The 27,394-nt window shown below is 36.8% G+C and overlaps 2 protein-coding genes across 3 annotated transcripts; both read right to left on the bottom strand.

Annotated features, from left to right (window-relative positions):
- Positions 1–8,116: 8,116 nt before the first annotated feature.
- On the bottom strand, positions 8,117–17,688 carry LOC145774786 (uncharacterized). 2 transcript variants are annotated; one of them, XM_082586096.1, is made up of 4 exons: positions 17,407–17,688; positions 13,389–13,536; positions 12,602–12,687; positions 8,117–9,051 (listed from the first exon to the last, which is right to left on the bottom strand). In XM_082586096.1, the coding sequence occupies exons 1-4, from the start codon at positions 17,573–17,575 to the stop codon at positions 8,672–8,674; spliced, it is 783 nt and encodes a 260-aa protein (XP_082442222.1). In that variant the 5' UTR covers positions 17,576–17,688; the 3' UTR covers positions 8,117–8,671. The 2 variants fall into 2 exon arrangements, with proteins under 2 accessions (XP_082442222.1, XP_082442223.1); XM_082586097.1 differs by having other exon boundaries at positions 13,395–13,536; positions 17,407–17,686.
- A 4,895-nt stretch (positions 17,689–22,583) lies between these two features.
- LOC145773912 (uncharacterized) lies at positions 22,584–26,716 on the bottom strand. The gene is made up of 2 exons (XM_082585037.1): positions 24,714–26,716; positions 22,584–23,148 (listed from the first exon to the last, which is right to left on the bottom strand). The coding sequence occupies exons 1-2, from the start codon at positions 26,714–26,716 to the stop codon at positions 22,770–22,772; spliced, it is 2,382 nt and encodes a 793-aa protein (XP_082441163.1). The 3' UTR covers positions 22,584–22,769.
- Between the last annotated feature and the right edge of the window lie 678 nt (positions 26,717–27,394).

Here is a 27,394-nt window from a genome sequence, read left to right as displayed (position 1 = left end):
ATTTTTAACAGGTAAGAGCAATAGGACTACAGTAAAGCGCGCGATTATTCAAACACGAACTGTGCAATTTACAAGTTGAAAAAATATTTTGAAAACCCACAGTTTGCTTTCCATTGAACCAATTTGTTTATTCAATGTTCACCCCTTCGCCCCTTGAGGACCAATAGATCAGTATTTCCCCATAACAAAGTGTAAGATAGCGTCATAATCAATTTTCTGCTGTGTCTAGCACTCTAGCCCATGATTTCATCTAGTTTTGTATTTCTTCGTGTTTCTTTATATATAAGTGAGTTTTGGGCATTTACTTTTGTGTTGAAAATAACACACAATAATTTGCATATCGTGTCAGCAATTTTCCCAGCGAAGCTTTTCGCCACACTAAGCTGTTGACTGGTTCGTTAAGCCACTAACCCCTTCTTCCATAGCGTGTAATTGTGGTGTTTTGTTAACGTTTTGTACTCTTTGTACTCTTTTTATTCTCAAGGTGGATTAACACCAGTGATGTCTACATTTTTTTCCAAATCCGTGTTTAATAGACACAGGTGCAAAAGATTATGATAAAACCTCTAGTTTTCTTTCCCTAAACATCGCAGTATTGTTACTTATTTTCTCAAGTAGACCACATGGACAAGTGCAGGCAAGTTCAATATTGACTCCACGAAAGGTCATCTGTAGGCGATAGGCTATTTTGCTTCACAAACGCAGTCTGCTTACATTAACGCAAGTCAGAAGGGTCAGTAGCTTAAACTCAACTGTAATTTACCTGATAAATGCATTTTTGGTTGAATAAACTTTTCTGATGACTGACATGAAAGGTCCATATGACTTGAGACTAAAGAACCGCCTTGGGAGATCGTTTTTATGTAACTGGTTTAACACTTTTTTAAAGGTGTTAAAGAAATAGATGGTTCTTGACTTCAAAAATTCAAAACAATTTAAAAAACATAAGGTCTAAATTTGTTATGGCATCGTACAAAAATCAACACGAAGATTGAGTAAAAGATTTAAGTGTTTCATTTTAGCAAAACCTGGCTGCGTGACCGAGAGGTGAAATTGCAGTCAAGCTCACAGAGTCCAAGAGATACTGTTGAAGCCGGGTACAGGATGATCTTAAGGATCTGTAACCTTTCCAGGGGTCTAAAAACCCCTGCATGTTCGTAAAAATCACCCCTTTTCTCGATAATTTTACTCGTATTTTGTGAGTTGCTTTGATGTGAGGGTGACAGTGGGAACATGCATGAATTATCCTTTCAACCGCCCAGGTAATAGACACAAGTACACAGTCAAAGCAATTACTGTAAAACTCCATTTAAATGGCAACATTATTAATAATTTACGTATTATCACCAAACAGACTGTTAAGATCCTCCATTGATTGGGTTGTGTTTCAATATTTCCAGTTGGTGAATCCTGTCGTCAATTTGGCAAACTTTAGGGAAGTTTCAAAGTTGTTGGAAACACAAAAATTGTGATTTAAAGTTCTGACAAGAAAGAACGTGCGTGTGACCTGAACTAGAAAGATGGCAACACTGGTGTTTAAGTCTTTTTCGTATGTACAAACAGTTAATACAAACACTTAGCTGAAATGTTATTAGATGCAATGAAGATCAAGGTAGCGGTCCTTGCACCCAAGAAGAGCTTTTTTGTAGCAGCAACGTATTAGTGATCACAACCATCAATCAATTCAAAGAAACTGATCGATTTAAAACTAGCAATTTTTTAAGAATACCGAAGGATGGCGCAGCGGATGCTGAAGTTTTCCAAATGTCAACCAACAAGAAGATATCAAAATAAAAACCGATAAACAGTAATAAAAGTTCGTTGGATTTAACGAATTTTTTTCGTCTGTGTTTCAATTTGTTCTTTGGAATCATATTACAATGGAAAGTATTGTCTTTGTTGAATTTTACAAAAGGAAAGCTTGCACACTTGCTTGGAAAAAGTCAACTGTGGCTATGGGTCAACACATTCCAAGCGACGGTAAAGATAATGAACTTGATTATGTAAAGCATTAAAACATAAACAAAAAGTTGACATCATAATATACGTTGTATGATCAACGCACTAAGCGTAAAATAACTTTTACTAGTTTTTGAAATTTATGTTTTCTTTCTCTCTATTCTCCCTAGAACAAAAAAAAAAAAATGACCACAACACCATTGTTTTGTATTGACTCGAAGTATCAGCAATTTTAAGGTTAGCGATGTTAGGGTTGGCAAGCTTACTTGCTTGAGATTTGCAATAGCTGTGAGTACCAACAGATGGGACTTGATTTAGCCTTTTACCTTTGCAGATCTTGCAGGCTAATGTTTACAGCGTTTACTTTATAAAAATTAATCAGCTAACTCTTTGGTTATCTGAAGAAAGCTATAAGAGATCAGCAATTGTCTTCAAAATATTATAAACTAAACCGGATCATGATGATCATGCATGAACATGGATCGTTCAACTATAATCTGCAAAAAAACTATCTTGTGTTCATGAAAGTTTAAAAAACTTTTTCCTGCAATTCGTCTTATTTATTACACTTCAAAAATTGATTGACTTCTTTCTGCAAAATCTTTTTCCACTTAATCGAATCTTCGCGTTTCAGGCGCTCATACCTTTTGTAGGTTAACAAATACAATGGCGCCGTCTAGGGGTCACATATTTTAGTGTTTTGATGGGTTCTTGATAATAAAATAGTTTATATATTATGTTGTTAAATGATAATAATCAGCTTATGCAAACATTAAACGATAGATCGCTTTGTTTTTGATAGAATATATGGAGCTAGTTTTTCGATAAAAAACAGCATTGTTACATTTTTGATAATGAAATTACCAGAGTGTAAAAATTACCAATGTGTGAAATGAACTGAAAATGAACCAATGCTGTGATTGCAAATAGGCAAAAAATTTACATTACATCTTTTTTCGAAAAAAATGCAAACTTTCCCTTGTATAGGCTAATGTTATTGTTGTATAGTGCAGCTTATTACTTATTTTATTGCAAAAATGAAAAAAACAACAAATACATTTAACAAAGTCATCAAATATAACGAAAGTCACTCAAAAGTCTTTAACAGTTTAAGAACATCTCCATTCACAAATTTAGAATATCTCACCTTTACGATATACAGTAGGTGCTAAAATTTACAAGATTTAATTTACATATTAACTATCAAGAGACCTACTAATTGATAACTTGATTGTCAACTTTAAGTTATCATACTTGCTATAAATAAGTTTCAAAATCGACTTACCTTAGTGAATAGGGATTGTACATCAAAACTGACCATAACTGACCATAAAACATTAAGTTACTAGCTAGTTTAAATGTAGACAAAAAGTTTAATTTAAAGGTTTGTCCATGGTAATAAAAATCACCTCTCTACCAAAATTGTAATTTAAAGGCACTTACTAATTATAAAGTTACTTCCTCAGCATTTGAAATAATGTCAGAAATTAGAACAGCCTTGAAGTATTTGATTTTCTGTATGTGAAAATTGTGGTTGCGTTTCAAATAACCTTGAAAATCTTCTTGGAGTTTTGAATTGCGCACTTGATACGCATGAGTGAATTTTAAATGCTCTCGTCAGTGCTCACCGTCTCATTCATCTCACGAACGTTATTTTTATGTAAGTTTACGGTAAAAAAAACTTGAAGAAGAGTTAAAGTGAATCTTTTCATTTGGTTTTAATCGATTTATAACCATTCCGCAAAATAAACATAAAAAGCACTTTTGAATTAATCCTTTTGCCGTGAGCATCATCATCATCATTACGTTCCTTCCTCGTATTGGGGGTTGGATACAATGCGCCATTGTTCTCGACCATGAGCTGTTCGTACTGCATTTTCATAACTTAATTTTGTCCATTTGTCCATTTAGTTTGTCCCATACAATGTAAACTACTCAGCCTGATAAATGCTTAAACCAAAGATACAGTAGTTTGAAAAAACTTTATCTTCAGGTTTAACAATCAATCTCCAGTCATTTGATTGTGGATACAAGCGCTGGGTAGGGCAACATTGCTATATCACAAATGCTCGGTTCTTGAGTTGACAACCAACATGAGGCTTTTAAGCTTTAGCTAAACATTCCACCCTTGTTAACACAAAGTATTTTTTATAATTATTCGTTTAACAAAAATAATTGTTTGCAGCTATCTGCAACTCCAACTTCCACAACTCCGAAGTTTGGAAAAATGAATGGAAAGAAGTCGGAAAACCAATTCAATTCGCAGTCCTTCACAATGTCAATACACCAACTGCAGCAGAACTATCTCGGAAGGGATAGGTGAAGCTCAATCGCTTACGAACTGGAGTGGGCTGCTTGACTTGTTTTAATAGTAACATGTTCCAATGGGTCGTCGCTGACTCACCATTTTGTGCATGTGGTTCAGATTTTCAGACTGCATACCACATTATCTACCAATGTCCTGTATATCGACCCAAGGATAGATATGCGGACCAAACAACGCTCGATAAACACACAATCCAATTGGCTGCTGCGCCTGAATATAATAACGTGACCTGCGACAGCCTCAAATGCAAGAAGGTCTGTAAGATTCATTGAACGGGGATGTTAAACAAAATATAAACCAATGTTTAGAATTCATCAGAACACTTTTATGTTTATTTAATATTTAGTAATAATGAAAACATTTTGCAAGTTTGTAACACTCAGTATTTAAAGAAGAAAAAGAAGAAGTAATCGATGTAAAACATCTGGTTATGTGTTGAGAGCAAACCTTGGAAGTATTACAAGCAAGTATATATCATCGTGCAGCCTAACCCCAGTAAAAAAAACTCCTTGAACAAATTTGTTGTGTAGCAATCTAACGACATCTATATGCCTAACACTCTTATAATTCAAAGCTGTAATCAGTCAAATTTTTCAGGGGCTAATATTTCATGCATCCAACGAAGGACTGATGACGTTTGGTTGTACGTACTTATGTGAATTGAAATATAAACCACGTGCCCAACTTCACATGAGGACATAAATGACAAAAGCTGAAAAGACTAATGGCCACCACTAACAAACTATATGAAACGCTTGAAACTTCCATTTGCTTTTATTGTCAAAAATACACACGTACAATTATAGCCTACGTACGTGTATGTATCATGACTAGGGTTGTAAAAATACTGTATTTTTGGTTGTGCGTAAAATACAAATGTAAAATACATGTATTTTTCGTATTTTTTCTGTATTTTTTGTATTTTATAACTAAATAAACTAAATAAACCGAAAATTTTGTCTACTTACCGTGATGATGCTTTTACTTACAGTGAAAATTATGTCTACTTGCGAGTAGCCTACGAGACTTAAGCTGAAATCAAATCCAACAGCACCTATTTAGCAATTAACACCAACAAATCTCTAGCTACGTACTGTACAGTTTTGTAGGTACTGTACAACTCCATACAGCTTCTAAGTACTAACCTCGCATTGCGAAATTGCAAGGCAGCATTCTTACATCACAAAGCTTCAGCTCTACATAAACCCCCTAAACCTTAAACTTGCTTTGATGTAAGTGAACTAACATTATGCTGAGTAGCCTACTACGCGGGTCACTCAGAACAACGTGGTGGGCGGTTACACATGTCCGATTGTCCGCAATAGAACAATGACCTAATTGTGACCTAGATTGCCTGTGACATCACAATATATAATATCTGTAGAAGACTATAAGGCCATTGCAAGTAAGGTATTAAGTACAATCACTAAACGTTGATAAAAAAGAGTATACAGGGCTCTAAAATCCGCAGTTGGAATGGTTGGATTGTGTAAAAGTCCTCATTTGTATACGTTGTTATGTAGGCCTACCATTCCGCGACCCTCAGAAGCATCCTTGCGATCCTCGTTTGGGTCGCGACAATGAGTTTGGGAACCACTGACCTACAAGGACCAAGAACATCGCGTAGCGAGCGGATGCTCCCTTCCATTACGCTGTTGCCGGAGCATGACGCGAGCTTTTAATAAGCTTTAATTTAATACGAAAAATACATGTATTTTTCCGTCGATGTATTTTTCTTGTATTTTACATGTATTTTACACATGTGTATTTTACACAAAATGTATTTTTACAACCCTAATCATGACCAATAGCCCATTCGTTCTTTCCTGACAATAGCACTGGTCATAACTCGATTGACCTGTTTGACCATAGTTTATCTACATTTTGGCTTTGTCTATGTCTATGCACTCGCCACTGCGTGCTTTTATCTATTCCTACGCTATCATAACCGTGTCACTTGCAGTTTATATGTTATATGTAGGCCTAATTAATATGTCCGCCCCGTGAGGGGCGGCGCAAGTTCGACTCTCGGGGTGTGCGCTTGAGCAACGCATTTCAGGACTGCTCTCCGTTTAGCGGCATCTAGTGAATGGAATAATTCACCAGCAACAACACTTCAACAATCGAAAAGTTTACTCTGTCAATCTCGGTAACCGGCCCTGTATCAAGAGCCTCTACAAGCATGCGAAACTACCAGGAATAACCAATCAAGGCTTTGTCAGTCCGAGGATAAAGATTCAAAACCAACCAACCAACCATGTTGAAGAAACTAATAAAAATAAAACGATTTGTCTGTCTACTGGGATTTGAAAAAAACGCAAACTTCCATCACATCTCTTGGTTATGTTTGCAAACATCATTAATATTTGCATCAATCTAGTGCAGGTCTTTGCCACTTGTGCTAAAATTGAAACATTAAATGCAAATTTTACATCAGTAAGAGTTTGTAAGGGTTTTTTGTAAGAGTTTGTGTCCAAGGTTCAATTTTTTTACCACTATCTCCCCCGAACTACGCTGGAAATAGACACACGCTGACACAATGCACGGGTTAATCTTTGTTGCACTAGAAAATATTTTTCTGCAGTTTTGTGATATTTTATGATACGATGATTCTGCTTTGTCTTGGCACAGTTTACAATATTAAACTGACCAGTTGTATTTTAAGCATTCGTTTAAACCACTGCTATTTTATAGCTATCGAAATTGCTTATTTTGTATTGTAGGGTAGGATAATTTTATGTTTGGGAATGAAAAACAGATCAATTTTGATGAAAAACACTAAAAATACTGCATCAGAAAATTAGCTCAACCAAACATTCAATTGCCGTTAGTAGGCGCACTTCAGTCAATAAAGCAAGAAAGTTTGGAAACGATTTTTGTTTAAATTGGTTAACTATGTCATATTGACTTCCAGCAAGGCATTACATGGAGTTTTGTCCAAGATTTCAACTGACTTGGGGACCTAAGATGTAACTTGGTTTTATGGCAAGCTAAACACTAAAACGCTCATTGTATGTAGATTTGTAACAGTAGATATTTATGAAGAAAGGGGCGTTCTTCCGGGCTATCAGCACAAGGCTGAGCACTCACTAGTACAGCGAGCAGTTGCGATTAGTGAGCTCTTAAATTGACGGCATCCAAAGTGGCTCACTGTGACCTTGGTGCATTTGCAGTTCGTATATTATTTCGTTGTTTTGTTTTGGATATGGACAGCTTTGTCTGACGTAAATAAATAATAATAATAAACGAAAAAACTAAGTATCGCCTCTCGTTTCTTCCATCAATCAAAAAATATGACGTTGGCGTTGTAATGTGGTCTGAGGACTGGTCAGTGGGGTGTGCGCTTGAGCAACGCACGTTAAAGACTGCTTTCTATTTAGCGGCATCTTATGAATGGAACAATTCCCGGCAACAAGACTTCAACAATCGGAAAATTTCACTCTGGCCACCTCGGTGATAGGGCCTGCGACAGTGATTCACAGCCTCTAGTCTACAAGTATGCGAAACTGCCAGAATTAAGCTCTGCAAGAAGCTTTTCCAGTCCGAGGATAAAGATTCAATCAATCAATGGACATTTTGGCAGCTTGTAACAATTAATTTCCTTTGTGAGTAGTTTTTATTTCGTTTCAAACCACTTTTGTAAAATGAAATTTTGCTTTGTTTTCTCCAAAACAGATGCGTTTCTGATGATAGTTTTTGTTGTTTCCACTGAAAGTGCAGTCAAAAAATATATATTTCATTTGTACAATTTTGAAGCAACGCTTCGATGGTTTGGTTGTTTAGTTCAAATATAAGTAAGCTGGACTAAATCTGAGTTTGAACTTAAATGCTTAGAGCCGCAATATATTTCAAATACAATAATCGTTCTCTCGACAGACAACTGCTTGTTATTGTGTCAGTTACTGCACTGAGGAGGCCGGAAGGCCGAAACGGTGTGCCACTGTCTGCAGTTAAGTACATAGTGATATAACATTTCTCATTCTTACTGCCTGATGTTAAGTTGTGGTCCAGCAAACCGTTTCAAACGTAGCCTATGTCATTTTCTCGTCAGTTTCTTTCATTTATAATCTTTTTAGTCGGTTTCACAAATGAAAGACTTCTTAAAACATAAATCATTTTAAACGCCAAGGTGTATCTTGCAAGAATGTGAAATATAAGTTTTGGCCTAGTTGTGGTTTAAAACAAAAATTCAAATCACAAACAATTTGTTTGATAAAATTAGTTAACTTCACATTTTATAAATCCACTTAGTAGAGACTAGTTGCTGAGATAATGTGAAAATGGCGGCTTTAGATAACCATAGCATACAAAACAAGGTCAAAAAACGTAATAATGTTAATAAGCAAACAAAAAAGTGCGAACGGAAAGGAAACTTTCACAAAATTATCACAACGGTCCTCTCGAAGCCTGCAGCAAAATCTCTACTGTCCTCTCAACGTTCTTAAAGTTTTCCAGAACATGGTCTGCTTCTTGAAGAGCATGAGGTAAAAAATCTCCCGTTGCCACGGCAACACACGGCACATTGTTGTCATGGGCACACTTAATGTCGTTAGGAGTGTCACCAATGATCACCATGGCACTCGGATCTAGTTCCTGGTTTTCCAGACGACTGATGTTGCAATATCTACTCCATAGTATCCTCACCAATTCACTTCGGTCTTCATTTTCGCATCCAAAAGCTCCAATCAGTTGAGAATCCTCCATAAACAATTTGATGTCAATTTTCGCACTGAAAAGTTTCATTTCGGCCACTCTCCGTGGATTTGCTGAAAAGGATTATATTAAAAACTAGAAGTATGAAAAGATGAAGACATGCCCCTTGTTTGCAGTGGTTTGCAAAGACGCTTAAAAGCTATTACCCGGTCTGGACAAACAGAAAAATAGCGATAAAGCGCTTTCAAAAGAGGTCTCGAATCTAACTCAATTCTTTGCATACGCCTATGCAATAAAAACTAGATAACTTTTCTAGTGTAGTGTAGCAACATAATAATTGCAAGCGGTAATAAAACGAAAGATTTTTGGAGGAAGAGGTAAAAATATCTGAAAAGAGCCACTGTTCCAACTTTGTGTATTAAATCACCACATTATTAATAGGATCAAAAGTATTAATATTAGTATGAATGAAAAGCTGAAATTTTCATACTGGCAAGCTGCAATCCTATGAAAATCTGCAATTAGGCCTACAATTATTTTGTCAATTCATGAAAAACCACTCGATGGTTTAAAACTGCAGCCTCAAATTGCTCATAGATGCAAATAAGTTTTGAATTTGGTGAACACTTCGCAGTTTCATCACAAACAAGACTCACATCAAAGCAAATTACATGATATTTGCTAGGTAACCACAAAAAAGTTTAAGAATAATGGCTCTTGTTGTTTGTAGCCTACGATCGTTTTAGACCATTTTAACCCATTTACGGCCGGTGTCTTTTTAAAAGGATATCGTTTTGAATGACTCAGTATTGCATCATCCTATTTCGATTGAATCATTTTGGACTTGCTGGTAGTTGTTTAGGGTCTGTTTTGGAAGGTGCTGATAAATATTTGAGAACAGTGTACTTTTTCTGGATTTTGTAAAAGTTTAAAGATTGTTGAAAAATGAGAAGAGCCGGAAGTGGTGAAGTGAGGAGGAACATGCAAGTTTTATTGCCTATTAGTAATAGATATGAAATACGTCTGTTCATACTTTGACGCTCTATAACGTTGTGCTTCTTACTACTCTCTAATTTGTGTAAAGTTTTGCTTTTTTTATTTGTTTATTTTGCTTTATATTTATTGTTGCCTTTTAAAAGGGCACCGGCCACATGGCCAATGTTTTTTGGCTGTTTTCAGCTTTTCTATTGTCAATAAAGAAGAGTGCCTAAGACTCTAGACTACCTCTGCGCTGGCCCTCGCTTCAATACGCAGTAATGTGCAACCTCACGTCAGTGGTCTGATGCCATTGCTTGACTACCTGTCTGAAAAAATATACGTGGAACAGGAACCATTCGGAGTAACCGTATTGGCAAAACAACACTGACCGATCAAAGTGAGTTGAAAAAAATGCCACATGGGTTATATTCTTATGCATCCGATCCATCAGGAATTTTTCTTGCGAGGTGGCACTGCAACAGTATAGTGACACTTGCATCCAACTGTATAGGTTTTGCTCCGCTTTGTATGGCACAGCGATGGAGCCAAAGCGAAAAAAGGAAGATAGATATCCCCAACCTTATCTGATTCAGATGTACAATAAGTACATGGGCGGAGTCGATCGCATTGATCAAAACATGGCCAAACTCCGAATCGGGATCCGCATAAAAAAATGGTGGTGGCCACTGTTTTCGTGGTTACTCAATGTGTTAGTGCAAAACGTGATGCAAGTGTACCGTGAAATCAGTGACGAGCAAGAACTTGAAAAACTGGACTTACTGCACTTTACACGCAGAATTTATCATTCTTATCTAGCTTTCCGTTCGTTCAACAAGAGAAGTGTTGCGGTGAGATCAAAGGTTTTACTAGAAATCCGTTATGATGAGCGGCATCCTCTGGTAATATCCTGTAAGACTCAAGTGCCTTGTGCAGTCTGCAGTGGGAAAGTGCAGCGGAAGTGTAGAAAGTGTGACATTGGTTTACATATTGATAGCTTTGTACCTTATCACAGCAAATAAAAGCATAGGCTACTGTGCTACCAGCACAAGCGTATCATTGTGATTACACAGTAAAGGTTTTTGATTCGCATTATATGATGCTTGCTAATTTTAATAAAATTTAAATTTAATTGCCAAACTGTTCGAGAAAATGTGTTGTTACTATCAATGGCGTATAGCAAGGGTTTGTGCCGCTCGGGGCGGATCATGATTTTTCCACCCCTGATCGCATGAAGTAGGAGCCAGCAAATAAAATGCAAGTCGAAGGTTTAAAAAAAGATTTTTTACTATGCTTTTTCGTTTACATGTAAAAACTCCGCCGCCCACAAGCTGCCGACCGAGGGGGGACTGCTCACTGGGGGGACCACCCTCCCACTAACTACGCCGATGGTTACCGTGAATATAATATGTTTATACAATATTTTTGAAACGTCCTTCAAGAAAGATCTGACAAATTTCTACCGAAACAAACACTTACTTCTATTAAGGTATCGCGAGATTTATATTTTACCATGTGGTCGGTGTCCTTTTAAAAGGCAAACAAAGAAATGCATCAAAAAAGCAAAAATCACCAAATTTTTTTAATATACCTAAAAAGTTATGACAATACAACTTTGTAGCTGAAATATCACTTAAAAAAAGCAATGGAAACTTGTGGCGGTTTTTAATGGGTTAAATAATATGCATAGGGTAGGCCATGGCTACCTAAAGATAGCCTACGGCCTGATTTGTCACATTTTGCAGAAATTTCCAGATTTTGCTAACTTTTGGCGAATAATATTTCAATAGTTTTTTCTAAAAATTATATTTTTACGCTTTTTTTACTGTTTTCCCCAGATGACACAATAGGTTTCAATATTTTCAGATGTTGAAAAATAAAGAAAATTTGATTTCGAAGATTTTAGTCAGAGTGTTAATTTTTCAATAACAGTCTGATTCAGCGTTTTTCAACTTACTTTTTCTCATTTGCTACTGCTTTCCAAAGGCAACAAAAAGCTTTTATATCATTAGGAGACAGCTAAAAATTAAAAAAATCTCAGAAAATGTCAGTCAAACACTAGCAGTAGCTGTAATTAAAATCTGCAAAATGTGACAAATCAGGCCGCATCTCCAGGTGGCCATGGGTAGGTCTAGATTGCAGTTTGTTGTGTCCAAAGTAAACATCAAATATATTTTCTTTGTGACGGTATTTAAACTAATTGTGGACATAATAAAGATTACATTTATAATATGTATGTAAACGTCAACAAGGCATTTTAGTCACCGAGCAATAAAAGATTGCACATTGTTAACCTTTGGAACCAGGTTATAGTTTGTTGAACAACAAATTAGGAAATGAATCTTCCAACGATTTAATATTTGAAGAAAATGTAGCCTACCCTCAGCAGAATTCCGGCTTAATCTTTAAAATTACGACCAATACTGTCGCTTTAAGTAAACGCTGATCAAATATAATTGAAATTAAGATGGAAGCTTTAGGCCAGTGACCTTGCTTTTTCAAAAATATTTTTCTCAGAGCAAACAACGAATGGAGGCTTTAAACAGGGTTTTAAAACGTCAGAGTTGCTCCTGTGAGCAATCTATTAACTTGTCAAATGTGTCATAAAAAATAATAATAACATTCTGCCAGTTCCTCTTTTCTTGAATTGACTTTGTACATCATTTGTTGGTCTGTTAAACAACTTACCTGACAGCAACGCAAGCTTAACATCATTATGGTTTGACAGTTTTTCCAACAATTCGGGAGCGTGTGGGAGAGGTCTCCACGAAAACCTGAAAAGAAAAATAAGCATTGACTAAGTTTTTGCTTAAGTACCTCCAGTTGTAGTAGGTACAGTTTTCTTAACTCTTTTGGGCTCAGTGCGTTTTCGCGGGTTAATCGAGAGACCAAAGCGATTCTGCTAGGCTTTTTTGCTGGGCTCCAGTTCTGATTCTGAATTTGTGTTCCTCGCCATTGCATCCTAGCAGTAGCGTTGACAGGGCATCCGGGCCGGAGTGATTTTAGGGGCGGTGAACTTTTTAAAGAGCTTCAGAACGTAAACAAAATGTAAAAACAACATATTTTCCTGTCTGGATCTACCTTCGAAATAGTGTACTGGAATAAAGATACAATATATGAGTATGCAAAGTATGCACCTGGAGTTAGTATCACCAATATTGACAATGTAGACTCCTTTAATCTGCCATAATCTAGTGATTTTATATAATTTTCTATGTGAGGCCATTTTAAATGCATCCAGTTTCAGTGATTTAAAGCAAAATGTGATTGCTAAAAAATCTTTTCATATTTCAATGTTTAAATTTTAATTGGTTAAAAAGTTAAACTGCATAGAAATACTTCGATCTGGTTTCAGGAGCAACACCCAGAAGTAGGTTGCCTCAGTGGATCAGGAATTTTTTCTTACAATCTGTCGTAGAGAAACTTGTGATTTGATAGTTAAAATATCAAATGAATACGATTGAAGTTAACCTACCGGTACCTTTTATCATTTATTCCTTTTTCAAGATAACTGTTAAACACTTCTTCTGACTTTTTGATTTTTTCATCATAATCGGCGTAAGTCTGTTTTGTGATGTTATTAGCTTGTAAGAACTCCCTCGCTAACCCCATTGCCGTTCCAACTGAAAAACAAATTGGATTAGCTTTTATCTCACTAACGAATTATTTTTTAACAGTGAATGCGACATGTTGAAGCACACAATTAGGAGTGGCAAATGTGACTAAAACACTCGATGAATTTGGTCTGCCTCGTTACCTCAAAGTCCGCTCTATTGGCTCAGTGGTTGCGCGCCCAACTCAAGATCAAGCGGCGCTGGTTCGACTCTCAGTGTGTGCGCTTGAGCAACGCATATAAGAACGGCTCCCCATTCAGCGCACTTAGTGAATAGAATATTTCTCCGGCAACAACATTTCTACAACAATCAGAAATTTCACTCTGTCAATCTCGGTAATCTGGCCTGCGTCAGTGATTCAAAGCCTCTAAGTCTACAGTCTACAAGGATGCAAAACTGCCAGGATTAAGCTCTCAAAGAAGCTTTCTCAGTCCGAGGATAAAGATCAAATAACTGAAAAAAAATCATGATTAATAATGATGATTTTAAAGTCCAAGACTCTGAACCTGTCAAACTATTTAACTCAAACTCTACGCGCAGGGGTCACCAACCTTTTTTGCATGCGGCCACTTTGGCACTAAGGAGAGCTGTGGCTGGCCGCAATAATAAAATTTTAGGTAGGTTGACTCTTGTGCTAGAAAAGAACGCATTTCGTACCCACTATCAAGCGTTACATGTTGTTAATATTTATCTTAGAATACCGCAGCAACAAAATTAGTCGAACAACGCTACTGCCAGGCCAAGCTCCTTTTACAACACGTTTGACTTCTCAATGCCTAATAAACGAGGCCACTTGTTTTGCGCACTTGTAGCGAGGCGAGCGATTTCATCAGAATATTCATCGCCAAGCAAGAGTGATGTTGTCACTTCGCTTCACAAAAGATATCTTGCACATAACAGTTCCAGTAACCAAAGAAATGTTTGACACATCGCAATACAGGTAACAACAGTTACCTGCTAACATATCAGCGAAAAATAGGCTCCAATAACAGGGAGAAAGAAACTATAGGCACCATGAAACAAACGCTTGTAGAAATCACCGAAAAAACGTTTCTATTGTAGCTCATGAACAGTGTTCCCTCTAAAAAAGCAATTTAGTTTTTCATCATTTTGGTGAGAGTCTATAAAACCGTCTTTCTTTGATTTGACAACTGTCACTTGCGGTGGTTATCAGCATGGCAAGAATTGTTGATTAACATCATTTTGCAGTACTAAACTAAATATTTTCATAATACAACCAGAAGTTGTCTTATGAAAATACAACCAGAAGTAATACAACCAACACCTGTCAGAAGATATTTCATTTTCTTGATACAACCAGAAAAAGTCTTTAAATTTATATATAATATTTTGCCAATTTATTATCAATTAAGTTGGCACAGCGACCTATTTTGCCAAAAAAAAACTTACTGCTCGTGAAACACAATAACGGTGAAACGCACAGTAGTGTTTACATGACATTTATAAACTTAAAATAAGCAACTCTATGCTCACAGACAATTCCGAAATTCGAAAACAGACGTTTTAATCAACCACTGGGGCAGTGTAGGTGGACATCGCATTGGAATAACTTTAAGCGACTCCTACCTAGAACCACAATCTGATTGGTCGATGGAATCGTATGTAAAGCAAAAATGTGCTTCCAAAAACGACAAAGCAAAAACGTGAAATTTTGAAAGTATTTTTTACCTTCATGCTCTTTAACTCCTCAAGAAAAGTATTTTTGGTTATACTTGTACGCTGATACCTTCCGCGGGCCGCACATAACAGCTTGGCGGGCCGCCATTTGGTGACCCCTGCTCTACAGTATTGTAATGCTATTCCAAGTAGAATTACAGTAATATCAAATTTCAAAATAATTTTAATGCTTTTTTGTCTCTTTGTATTGGTTTCTTAAGGGCTAACTTTGGGAGTGAAAATCAAATTAAATGTTATATAAAACATAAACAATAAAAAAGTATTTAAAAGTTGAAATTCTTTTCTTGTGTGATAAAAATGAGAGAACAGAACTCACGTCACTATCACAAGTAACAAGTTTTCAATAGTAACCGAAAAATGATGTTAATATGATGTTAGTATAGGGAAGTGAAATTTCATGCATCTCGAAGATGACAGTCATGGAAAACAAACTGTCACTTGCAAGCCAATACTAGGCAGGTATCAGCAGAAAAGTCATTACTTTCGCTAAAACATTTCGCAAAAACAGCCTAAGTAGTGCATGGATTCTTGATTTGATTGATAAAAGCATTCTTTTTACCAAGTCATAGTCATTGAAAAACGATACAATTTCAGATATTTAAATTTTAACATCAAAGCGAAAAGTATGGCCTGCCTAGGAGGGGTAGAAGAGACAAAAGATTGTGTTTGTTGTTTAACTGGAGCAGCGTTACACGAGACTTTAAACGTGGCATTAGGATGTCTACTTGACACCAACTAACTCATTCTTGCTTGAAAGAACAAATATAGTGGAAGGTACGAGGAAACTGCAGTAGATAAAAGAAATCCAAAGATCTGTTTTCAAGTCTATTGCAGAGTAGCCTATAAGGTTAAGTCATTGTCCTCTTTTCAAATGCTCCTCAAAAGGTTGTAAATAGTAACAAACAACTTTGCAAACTTGTTACTTTGAAAATCTAGACGAACTATTTGCTGCTCTTTCCGCATTGCTAACCACGATTATTCTGGTTGTACTGTAGAACAATAAGAGTTCAAATTTGGTTTGCTTTTGTGAAAGCAAGAGACAAAACCCTTCTCAGCAAAGATAAACAAAATTCTTTTTGTCTTTGAAACTTTTATTTTTAGTCAACTCGAAGTTTAGTTGAAACACTTTTTGAAATGCCAGTTGTCCCTCGATTCATTGAAAGGGCAGCTATTGTACAACGACCATTTACTACGAGAATTCTAATATTTAGAGTTGTGTGTTTTTTTCATACGCCTTTTAAAGTTCAATGTGTGCTGATTTTTTTTAAATGCACCACAATAAAAAAAGAAATGCAATAAAAATTTTGTAACTTTTACAACTTGTAGCGTCAAATTTTTAAAGTAATTTGTGTTGTAATGGCTTTTCAACTGTGTAAAATGTTGCCAGCAAACAGTAAAAAAAATTGTTGAAAGAAAATATCGAAATGGTTTTGACAGACCTAAGAATAGTTAGGTCACCAGTAACAGATCCAGGGGCGTTTCTTGGTCACGTGTCTCGCTCCAAACCGAAGAAAAAAAACAAATAATTTGTCTCGATCGCTCGCTCCGCTTAATCACCTTCACTGAACTTTAGAGCACAAAATGCACAAAAAAACGACCAAAATAACTTAAAAATTGCCAAAACTTTCTAAAGGGCATGCTCCCACAACTTTTTCAATTTTTTTTATATTAATATTTATATCGTTGATGTTGCTTGTAGTTTTTGCGTCGTTAAAACCCTGGTGCCCTCCCCCTCTCAATGTTTATGGATCTTCAGATGTTTCGCATGAAGCCCTGATTGACTTTGGTTAAAGGTAATTAATTCAATATTTAGGTTTTAAAAAGTTCAATTTTATCAATATCAAATATATAATTCTGAAAAAACTGTATTAAAGATATAACTGCAGACAGTGCACACCGTTTCGGCCTTGCGGACTCCTCAGCGCAGTAGGTAGACTGGTTATGGCCACGGAGATATACCTCCGTGTGACGTTTTCTCATTTGTGGAACCTAAGCTCCAAAAGTGGTACTACCGCCAACCTTGCCAAAGTGCTCAAACTGCAAGCAGTGAGCTTTGCTCGAAATGCATGGCAAGGTGCCTCCAGTAAAGTGCTCAATCGGCATAAGCCAAGAGCGTTAAGATTAATATGATTTTTTTAATTTGAGATGTCTTGTCAAAATTGTAAACAAAACATTTCTTACCGTGTCTTGGAACCTCTATGTTTTTAAACTGACAATTGAAGCCTTCTGACAAAGCATATAGTACCCCCTCGGTTGTGGGGATGTCAGACTTGATCAACGTATCGTCAATATCGAAACAGCACAACTTTTTTCTTTTTACCATTTTAAGAAGGTTAATGCAAATCTTCATTCAAAAGTTTCCCTTTCTGTCCAACTTTACATTAACAGATTTTATTTCAAATTTAACTTTTTTTTAATTTTCAAGCTAAAATCAAAGCTTCTTATTTTCAAAATAGCTGCTTAACTCACACTGTAAAAGTCTAAACTTTGAATTTACAAATTAAATGGATGCAATTGTCGAAGGGGCTTGATGCTTTTATATTGTCCCTTCGGAAAACCCCTACTTCAGTTTCAAAATTATTTCTTTTTTTCTCTGCACTCGTCTTGAGAGAATTCGAAAACCAATAAACCCTCACGTCTTTGTGAGAACACAAAAACAGAAGCCAAACTGAATTAGCGCGATACAAACTGTTGTTTGGCAATTCTTCTAAATCTTTCCAATTTTGTGTTTATTTAGCATGTAACGAGTTTTAGTTTATAAAGGCCATGAATAAAAATATGAGAGTTGTGGAGCGGGATTTTCTATATCCAACGCTGTCTTTTGTTTCGGATTGTTTGGTCTGGTTGTGTTACCGGAAATTTCAATTGTTTGATGACAATGAAATTATTTGATGTGACACTTGGCGGCATTGATGACTTCATTCATAAACCCGTGAAGTTGATTTTCTTCTCTATTTTAGTTACATGAAATTTTTTGCAATTTTAAGCCAGTGATGATGTAATATCAATAATATAGAATTATTGCTGATATGATTGAAGGTACTTTTTAAAGGAACTAGAATCAGCAAAATTAGCCAGAAAACTTGTATACAATTTATTGATAAAGCTTTCGCCACCTGGACAACGGCTACTTCAGTATCTTATTCAAACAAAATACATTACGGTGGAGAATGCTTCACCAATAAAATATACAAGTTACCGAACCTGGCTAGTTTTACTTTCTTTTAAATCAATGTAATCATTTACGTAACATCATCAACAACACTGGATTTGTATTCTCATCTTTCCATATTTTGGAATATCACACACTACCTTGTCCTGATAATATGCTGCTCTTGCCCGCTCAGATCAATCATTTTGATTCCTATATCCGCTCTGCTTACGGCAGACCGGGTATACGAGTCAAACGTACCTGTGTTACGGTCACGTGATGGAAACATGGGCGCTGTCCGGCTTCAAAAGTTCTGTCGGTACCAGTCGCCCCACACGATATGCCGCCCGCCCGTCGTGAGCCGACCTTTTGCGTTTGCGGAAAGCTTAGCCCGTCTCCCTGGCCGGTTCCGCCGTTCTAAATTTTGCGGACAAGTGGCACAAAATTTTCGATCCACAATTTCCTTCTACAGGTACCTCCGCAACCTAAGCTGGTGGACTTCTCTTCCGGGTGCATCGCCAACCCTAAATCACGTCGCTCCCCGCCGCCGGTGTGGCAGGCCGAATTTTTAAAGTCTCTGACCTGGCTATGTTTATTGTGTTCTTCTCGCCTTGTCCTTTATTTTGTACTCTTGCCCTGTTGATCAAAATAAAACAGTTCATCACCTAATGCAATACTTTTATTAACACCACTATTGAAACTAAAGTGAAACACTTTCCAAGGTGAAACTAACGCATTTCCTTTTTTCATTCTCATTCTCTTATGTCTGATGCCTTTGTAATTCTACCTTCGTTTCACTGTTATGTAGTGCAACTGTCAATTCGCTTTTGGTTTAGTGTCTCAGATACCAACAACAGTATCCAGAGCCGTTGAGAGGTTAATTTTGGCCCGTCATTAATGACATTCCCGGGCTCCTAAAACAGGACACCATTAAAAAACACTTCTTAAAAAAATTAAAGGAGGAAGTTCTAATAAAATCATTGATTAATTAGACTTGATGCAAATGCATTATAAAATATCCAGTGCTTTCTAAACTTTCTGGGCCCCTTGGAAAGCTTCCGATCTGATAAAGTTATTCACAGCCGAATCCAAAAGTACTGCTTACACCTCCATGTCTACGCAATTCCTGTGAGCGTTTGACTACAGGTAAAGCAGGGTCTTCAGACAAGGACACCCAACGAATGGTTTGTTGTGATATAACAGCAATTCTAGTCATAAGTTTTATTCTATCAAGCTTCTACAAGTATGCGAAATTATCAGAATAAAATTTAAGGAAAAGTTGGTCTACTCTGTTGTCAGGGATGGAGGAACCATTTTAAAAGTAGGTGGGCCCAAAGGCCTTGCAGTCAAAGTTAATCAAACTTCTGGGGGGCGAAGCCCCCCAGACCCCCCATAACATTGCTGCATTCCTAATACTTCAAATCGCTTATACATTGTGTTTTCATGATTGCCTTTTGTGCCAACCAGCGAAAAATTTCCGTTTTTGGACCCGATTTGGCCAAACAAATTACAAAATTGTCAAATTGCTCTACAGCGCTGTACAAAATATGGCGATGTGCACACAAATAAAAAGGCAATGTACACACACAGTTAGGCTATAATACCAACCTGGGAGAAATAATCTGCAGCATTATACAGTAGGCCTACGTGCATGCACTGCATAATATGTAATGATATCATTGTTTTAACCTTGGAGAACAATTAGATTGATTTATAGATTACTCCACCAATCACACGCAACCACACCCACACGTGCTGCCCATCAACAGTGGGCTCAACAGAAAAGTTTGAAGATTAGATTTCATCATTGAGCTATCAAAGATAACACAGGCAAACAAAAAAAAATTTTTTTTTTAAGGGCACGGCATGTGAGAGTCATTTTAGGGTATTTCGAGTCCCCTGATTCCGAAAATGCACTTGTTTTTTTCGAATTGGCTCTAGTTTTTAAGATAGCCTACAGCAAAACCTTTTTTTTTGCAATTTTGAGCCCCTATAGATTTAACATCGTGTCGTTTATTACATAGACTGTTAGACAAAACTGAAAGTAATCCCAGGCACATTTCTGAGTTGTATAAACGCCATTTGAAACCAATCACGTTGATTACAACCCAAACAAACGGCTATTTAACGTTTACTGGCCTAGTAACAATCAAAATACGACGTGAAGCAAGCCTTAGGATACAAGATGTAGATTATATAACTTGTGCTTTGCCTTAATAGCCTATATTTGTTGACTTCAACAATATCAGACTTACTAACTAAGCTACTTAGTACAAATAAAATACATACATTGTTTTGCATAACAAACTATAGTAGACGAATAAGCAATACAAAGCCATCGATGAACAAACGCAATTCTTTATTATCATGCTTACTATACTGAGCAACACCCATCAAGGTACGAAGGCCATTTATATAATTACAGAATACAAAGTTGTGTTCTTCAATAAAGTAGCTGCTTAAAATTTTATCCTTGTTACGGAAAAATGTAATCTTGGTTCGAAATTCAGTTCCTTATAGTTTCGAAAATTCAAAAAAACTAAGTGCATTTTTGGAATCAGGGGCCCTGAGGTACCGGTACTCTAAAATGACTCTCACCTTTTGTGCCAAATTTTTTTTTGTTGGCCTGTGCAATCAAACTATAGTGTGTACCAAATGAGTGAAGAGCTTTTTTTGGAACTCCTTCTCTAATTTGCCGTTTTCACTACATTTTTCAAAGGAATTTGGCTTTCAAAAGTGGGTGGGCCAGGCCCACCCAGAAAATAAAGTAGGTGGGCCCAGGCCCACGAGGCCCACGTGGTTTCTCCATCCTTGTCTGTTGTGAGTATAATCGATATTGTACTCACAATTAGCAAATCAATTGAGCACTTTGAGTAAAAAGTAGCGTGATGTGGCAACACTATCTTTCTAGATTGTTTGGCGGTTGCAAATTTACGGTTAAAGTTGTTTTAAGTTCGATGCAATGAGTTTGTTTGGAAACTGATGAAGTCACTGCAAGGATTGTGACTTCAATGGTTTTATTTGCATTGCTAAAGACCTTTTTGCTTCGGAAATGTGGTATAGTAGGATACTTCTAATTGGAGCAGTAGCCTACTCGGTTGGTACTATAGCAACTTAAGCAAACAGAAGATTTACCATTAAAAAATGCTGTGAAGTTTCTTTACCGAAGAATATTCAACTTATACTTAACAATTTTAAGAAAAGTTGGAAACAGATGGAAGCTTTTGACCCCACGCTGCTAGCATTCAGTAACGATTACTGTCCGATTACTGATTACTGATTACTGATTAACGATTACTGATTACTGTCTTTTCCGCGAAACGACTACCGGTACTGTACGTTTATGAAACTGAACATACGCAATCTTAGCATTAAGATAAATTAAAAAATTTACTGATTCTACCCGTTTGCTTTTAAAATTTTCAAGCAAATGTTTCGTTTGATTTTGAGCAGCCACTGGAAGCTCATGCATGTACCGCTCATAGGGTGATGCGACTATAGTTGTTGTGACTTAATTGAAAGAGTATATGATTTGATTTGGATGTCTTCTGTGAGAAAACCTTTTTTGAAGCTTAGCTCTGGCAGTTTGGCATACACGTAGACTAAAGGTTTTGAACAACGCAGATCTTTCCCAGCCAGCAAATCAATCATTCTAGATTGATTCAATTTCTGCAAACGTTGAATCACTGTAAAAATGACTAATTTTCGGGATGGGTAGTCATTAAGGTCAACGATTAGAAGTTTCCATGTGTTGAAGTGATGTTGCTTGCAAATAATTTTATTCATAAGCTGTTGCTGATTAAAAGTCTGTCATTGCAGTGTGTTGCTCCATTTCCATCTATATCAGCACCAAATGGAATGCATAGATACCTTAAAAAGCAAATCAGGGGCTTTTTACATTAATTCAACATCTACAGACGTTAAATCAATGTAAAAGCGCCTGATTTGCATTCTGGGATAGCAGCACTGGACAAGGCTACCCTGAGCAGGCTTTGAAGCACTTACATTTTGAATATGAAAAAATCGGCTCTTGCAAAAGAACAAAAAAACTGCTCATGTTTGGAATTGAACCACTGTTACCTGATCTTGCTAGCTTGCAAAACTAGATGTTTATCCACTGAACCAGTAAAAGAAGTCTTATCAACTCAGCCACATTCTCAATGCATACTTTTGTTTAGCAAATGGAAATTTTAAATGATTGGCAGTAAATAAACAGCCCACATTGTTTTACTGATCTTTGGAGCATAAGGTGTTGATAGCCTACGGTAGCCTATCACTGTACGTTATCGCATTAAAGGTAACTGTATTAGCAATGTTAATTAGAAACACAAACATTGTTTGAATAGAGTAATACTGCAAACCTAAAACGTTAACACAAGCATACAATTGAAGCTTAATAAATATTTATGTTCTGAATTTTCGCTTTGCAATGTCCTGGTCTGCTGTTGAACGGTACAGGCAATATTTTCAAGGTAGGTATAAGAGTGTTTTGTCCAACACTTTTTCTGTCTGTTAAGACAGGATAAACATGTGTGCTTCGTCTTCGACGCGGATACTGAGGAATCAAGTTGATATTCTTTTCCATCAGTTGCCCAATTTCGGTGGAGGGTAAACTTCTTGCGACTTGTTGCCATCCGTTAGATGGCACACTTGAGACAGGTTGTGACGTGTTTGTAGAACGAAACGTTGCCTTTGGAGGCGGAGTCAAACCAGCTTGATTCTTTTCTGTGATTGGTTGTTGGCGACTTGTTGATTGGCAGGAGCTAGCAGTGCTGATAAACAAATAGTGTCGTAAGTAACTTACAAATATGAAATGAAGTGAAAATTTAAATTATGAAGATGTGCAATATTGCCAAGAAAAAGACATTAAATCAATATAAAATGACATTGATTTCTTGCTGTGAAATCACTAACATCACGGTTAAAATTCTTACTTTTAGATGTGTCTTGGAAAATTAAATACTTCAATAGACTACCAATCATTAGTTTAATTTAAGCTTTTCCTGTCTTCGACTTCATTTGTTTAGTTATGAAAAGCTTCATCGCACGAAAAGTAACTTCAAAATTGGTGATCATTCGGTGTTTCGCTTAAAAACGTTTCAAAATTGTGAAAGTAATAAATTGTTTAGCCAATTTATATATCTAAATTACAGAACAGATTTGATCCCATCTGTAATGTTTGGGCAAATTCTTAACTAGCGTTAAAATTTATAAATGTATTCCATTGGTAGATAACTTGAATACTGAAAAGCTTTAGTGTTCATCAGGACAGTTATCATTTCTAGCACTAGTTGCAGCGTTCATCTGATGAAAGTAAAAGTAACAACAAACAGGTTAATTTATTGCTTCACTGACGTTTCGCGCACCATGACAATGCGCATGGCGCATCATCAGAGCCCCATAACAATGCGCTCTGAGCAGGCCCGGATTAAGGTCAAATGGGGCCCCTGTGCTAATGAATTTTATGGGGGCCCTTACCAGCTTACGTGGAGCGTAATGGAAGTGAGCTGGTTTTGCTTGCAGAGGAAACCGAGCGTTGCTTAGGTAAGTTAGATAACTTTGAAATAGCACGTGATCGATGATTAAATAAGCATGTGCAAATTAAAGTCAACAATGTTTACGTTATAATGGATGCAAAATCACACACATTAAATCAACGAAACCGTGCAAGGGAAAACATTGTAGCAAGGGACCACTGTTAGTACTGCACACTACACTGCAAATCACAATGAAAGGTTGTTCTGAATTTCTATTCTAAACTGCTCTTTCATTCACTACTAACTACCAATAGTATTTAGAAAACTAAAATGAAATTGAGTCGAACGACTTTTTTCTGGCTTTCTTTGCTGCAAAGTGTTTGTTGCAAAAGAAAAAATACAAAAAACCATATTTTTATTTCACGTGAAGGGGAGATATATTGATGAATGTGTTACTTTTTTTGGACAGAGGGGCCCCACTTTTCTTAATTTTTTTTCTTGAAAATTTTTTTCAGGAAAAACTTATTATTTTATTTTACTTATTTCATTTTTAGGAAACGTGGGGCCCTCTGTCTGCGGGGCCCCTGTGCTTTAGCATACCCTAGCACAATGGTTAATCCAGGCCTGGCTCTGAGGATGCGCAATGCGTACTGTCATGGTGCGCGAAACGTCAGTGAAGCAATAAATCAACCTGTTTGTTATTGCTTTCACTTTCATCAGATGAACGTTGCCACTAGTGCTAGAAACGATGGTAGACAACGTTTTAAGGGTTTAGAAACAATCTAAATTTGTGAAAATGACACATTGTTTTGCAAACTAGCTTTCGCAAAAATTAATCTTAGCAAAAGTTTTATCATTACCTTGGTCTTCTTCGGCGTTCTTGAGTCTGTGAATTGTTATGGCTCATTTTTCGTAGCTTTTCTCTACACGTTTGACAATTTGGCTGCGATCTGTTTGTATTCCAGTACGGCTGCTTCGATTGCACTTTGTCTTCCTGATATCGTTCGCTACAGGTATAATCATAAATCCTCCCTCGGTTCCATCTTGTTCGTGGTCTTTTTATTAGTCTTCCGGACTCTGATGCTCGCCTGGAAGTATCTCCCGGAGTTTTAGTATTTTTACTCTTAGTCATCCAGTTGTCAAGCAACACACTCACATCCCCACTCCGACAAGCTTCCTGGACTTCATTTTGCTCCTCCTCCGTCATATTCTTTACCCAAGCTCGTCGCGACAAAGACGCTGTTATGGAAGAGCGACGTCTTGATGGAGTCCTTGTCCCTGGTGGATTGGTTTCATTAGATACTTCTGATTGCTTGGTCTCATTGGTGCCATAGCTGAAGGAGTTTCGTTTATTTTGTAAGGATTTTTGTTTCATGGAGGTAGCTCGGATGTGTTGGTAATGAAATCTTCGAATAATTTCTCTTTGTTCCGTTGCTGCTTGCAATTTCTCCAGCGCAAGAAGTCGGTCAACCAGACTTTCCAAGTTCTTTTTATCGTCGATATTTTTCTTGGCTCGGTTTTGTGCGCTTTTGGCAAAATAATGATTTTTTGACCACGCATTTCGACCGTTTGTCAAGTCCGACATTTTGACAATTGTTCGCCAATTGACGTCAGGTGGGAGAGTTGACAGTTCACTTAAGTTATACTTTTCAAACTTCTTCGGAACAACTGAAGCAAACTCGTACTTCAGCGGCCCTAAGGAATTGTCGTTGGACTCAAAATCTTCAGCTATTGATGTTTTCAACGAAGTCTCTTCATCGCTTTTATCAAATTCGTACTCACCGCATAGAGAGAGCGATTCTGAAATGTTTTCATGTTCATACAGATGCTTGTATTTTTCCACTACGAGACGGCTTTCTTCTTCATCATTACCTCCATCTTCATGATCTTCATCTTCATCGGAAGTTTCTTGATCCGAGATGTCACAGTCATCCAAGGAAGAGTCATCTTCATTCTCATAGTCAAGATTTATCATTTCTAAATCTGGTGTTACATCCAAGCAACCGTAATCTTCTCCAGCTACAAAATCACGTTTAAAATCTTCCGCATCGTCATCGTCTTTAAACAATCTTTTTGTCATTGCAGATTCGGGAGAAACGGGAAATACGTCATCTATCATGACATCATCTTTAATTTCTATAAATGGACGAGGAGACAAACGAAAAAGGGATTTGTTCTCGTTTTCCAAATACGGTTCTGAGTGTTTTAGAAGACTTGAGTCTTCTTGCGATGAAATAGAAGACTGTTCTTCGGAAGAAGAAGACGGATTGCTATCAAGATGGTCTATTGGAGGAGATGTTGACCCACGAGGAAGACAATTACTTTGAGTTCTTCTGCGAAAAGAAGCTGCTGTTTGTAACAACGGTGGTTTTTTGGGTGGGTCTTTACCTTGTACGCAAATAGAGGCTAAAGTTGAGTTTTGGTAATTTAAGATTTTGTACGGCTTTGGCATTGTATCGTTCGAGAGTCGTTGTGCAAGTGTTCGAGTAGGTGAATTGATTCTCTTACTTTTCTTGTTTGCTGTGACACTTGTATTCTTTAGTGAAGAGTCTCTAGAGTTGGATTCTAAACAAGTTTTTAATCTTCTTCGCCACGTTCTCAACACTGGCTCTGGAATCTTTGGGTGATGAATGCTTTGTATATCCGCTGTGTTACCAAATGCCTTTGTATACGAGGTTTCACACACAGTTAAGCGGCCATTTTTCAAAACGTATCCGGATGTTGTTACTAGATGCTTTTTTGTCTCTTTTTGAATCGGAGATTTGCCTCTTTTCGTTGATCCTTTAGGCACTGGAGTGGGTCTTTGTATGGGGGAGTTTCTTTGGTAAAACGTTGGCTCTCCAGCACCGTTTGTGATGTTCATTGGCCTAAACAAGAAACTTAATTGTCAGTCAAAGTGTTTATAGACTTATTGTCAATCATCAAAATCTAATGCTATGATACAGGATCCCTCTAAATGTCATAATAATACTTTAGAGTTAGTTTTAATGTTTTTGTTGGTAATTTTAGTCTCGAGTGTGTGGTGATAGCAAGAAATAAAAATAAACTGAACTGAACTAGATAGTTTTATAAATGCTATAATGTGAAGATCGGGCAACACTCAGTGGAATTTTTTCAGCTTCGCTGCGAGTTAGTTTGGCAATCATGTCGCCAATCACAAGTAATGTAGGCTACTCGGGTAGCTTAATGTTAGTCGGTTTTATGAGATTGGGTGTTTATAACTTTAGCTGTTGAGCAACAACAGCTACACAAGACTTCAACATTTTCCGCATGAATCACATCAAACTAAAAAACAGGTACAAAAATTCCAACATATCTTTCAATCAACCTCCATTTTATAAGAGAATTTTTTACATAAATTCAATGTTCTTTAATGTTATTTTAAACAATAGAAATGGATGAAATTGAAAGAAAAACAACTTCAACAGGTGTTAAAGGCATACTAAATGAAATTTTCAAACGGGAATTAAGCATTAAAATGCGTAAACTTAACATTCAAGAATACATTTCAAAAAAAGTTACCGAAAAAAAGTTGTTATTA

This window comes from Aplidium turbinatum, chromosome 7 (assembly GCF_918807975.1).
Source record: "Aplidium turbinatum chromosome 7, kaAplTurb1.1, whole genome shotgun sequence".
NCBI classification, from domain to species: domain Eukaryota; kingdom Metazoa; phylum Chordata; class Ascidiacea; order Aplousobranchia; family Polyclinidae; genus Aplidium; species Aplidium turbinatum.
The sequence above is the reverse complement of the archived record's forward strand: the minus strand, read 5'-3'. Positions and strand labels throughout refer to the sequence as shown.

What these genes read in the sequence shown, in the direction of transcription:
- LOC145774786 (XM_082586096.1), bottom strand. Translation starts at nt 17,575, where the DNA reads ATGAAGATTTGCATTAACCTTCTTAAAATGGTAAAAAGAAAAAAGTTG. An exon ending in CATAGAGGTTCCAAGACACG is followed by an intron (nt 13,537 to 17,406) that starts GTAAGAAATGTT and finishes TTTGTTTTTCAG; the next exon opens with TTGGAACGGCAATGGGGTTA. An exon ending in TAAGCTTGCGTTGCTGTCAG is followed by an intron (nt 9,052 to 12,601) that starts GTAAGTTGTTTA and finishes AATCCTTTTCAG; the next exon opens with CAAATCCACGGAGAGTGGCC.
- LOC145773912 (XM_082585037.1), bottom strand. Translation starts at nt 26,716, where the DNA reads ATGAACATCACAAACGGTGCTGGAGAGCCAACGTTTTACCAAAGAAAC. An exon ending in GAACGCCGAAGAAGACCAAG is followed by an intron (nt 23,149 to 24,713) that starts GTAATGATAAAA and finishes TTTGTTTATCAG; the next exon opens with CACTGCTAGCTCCTGCCAAT.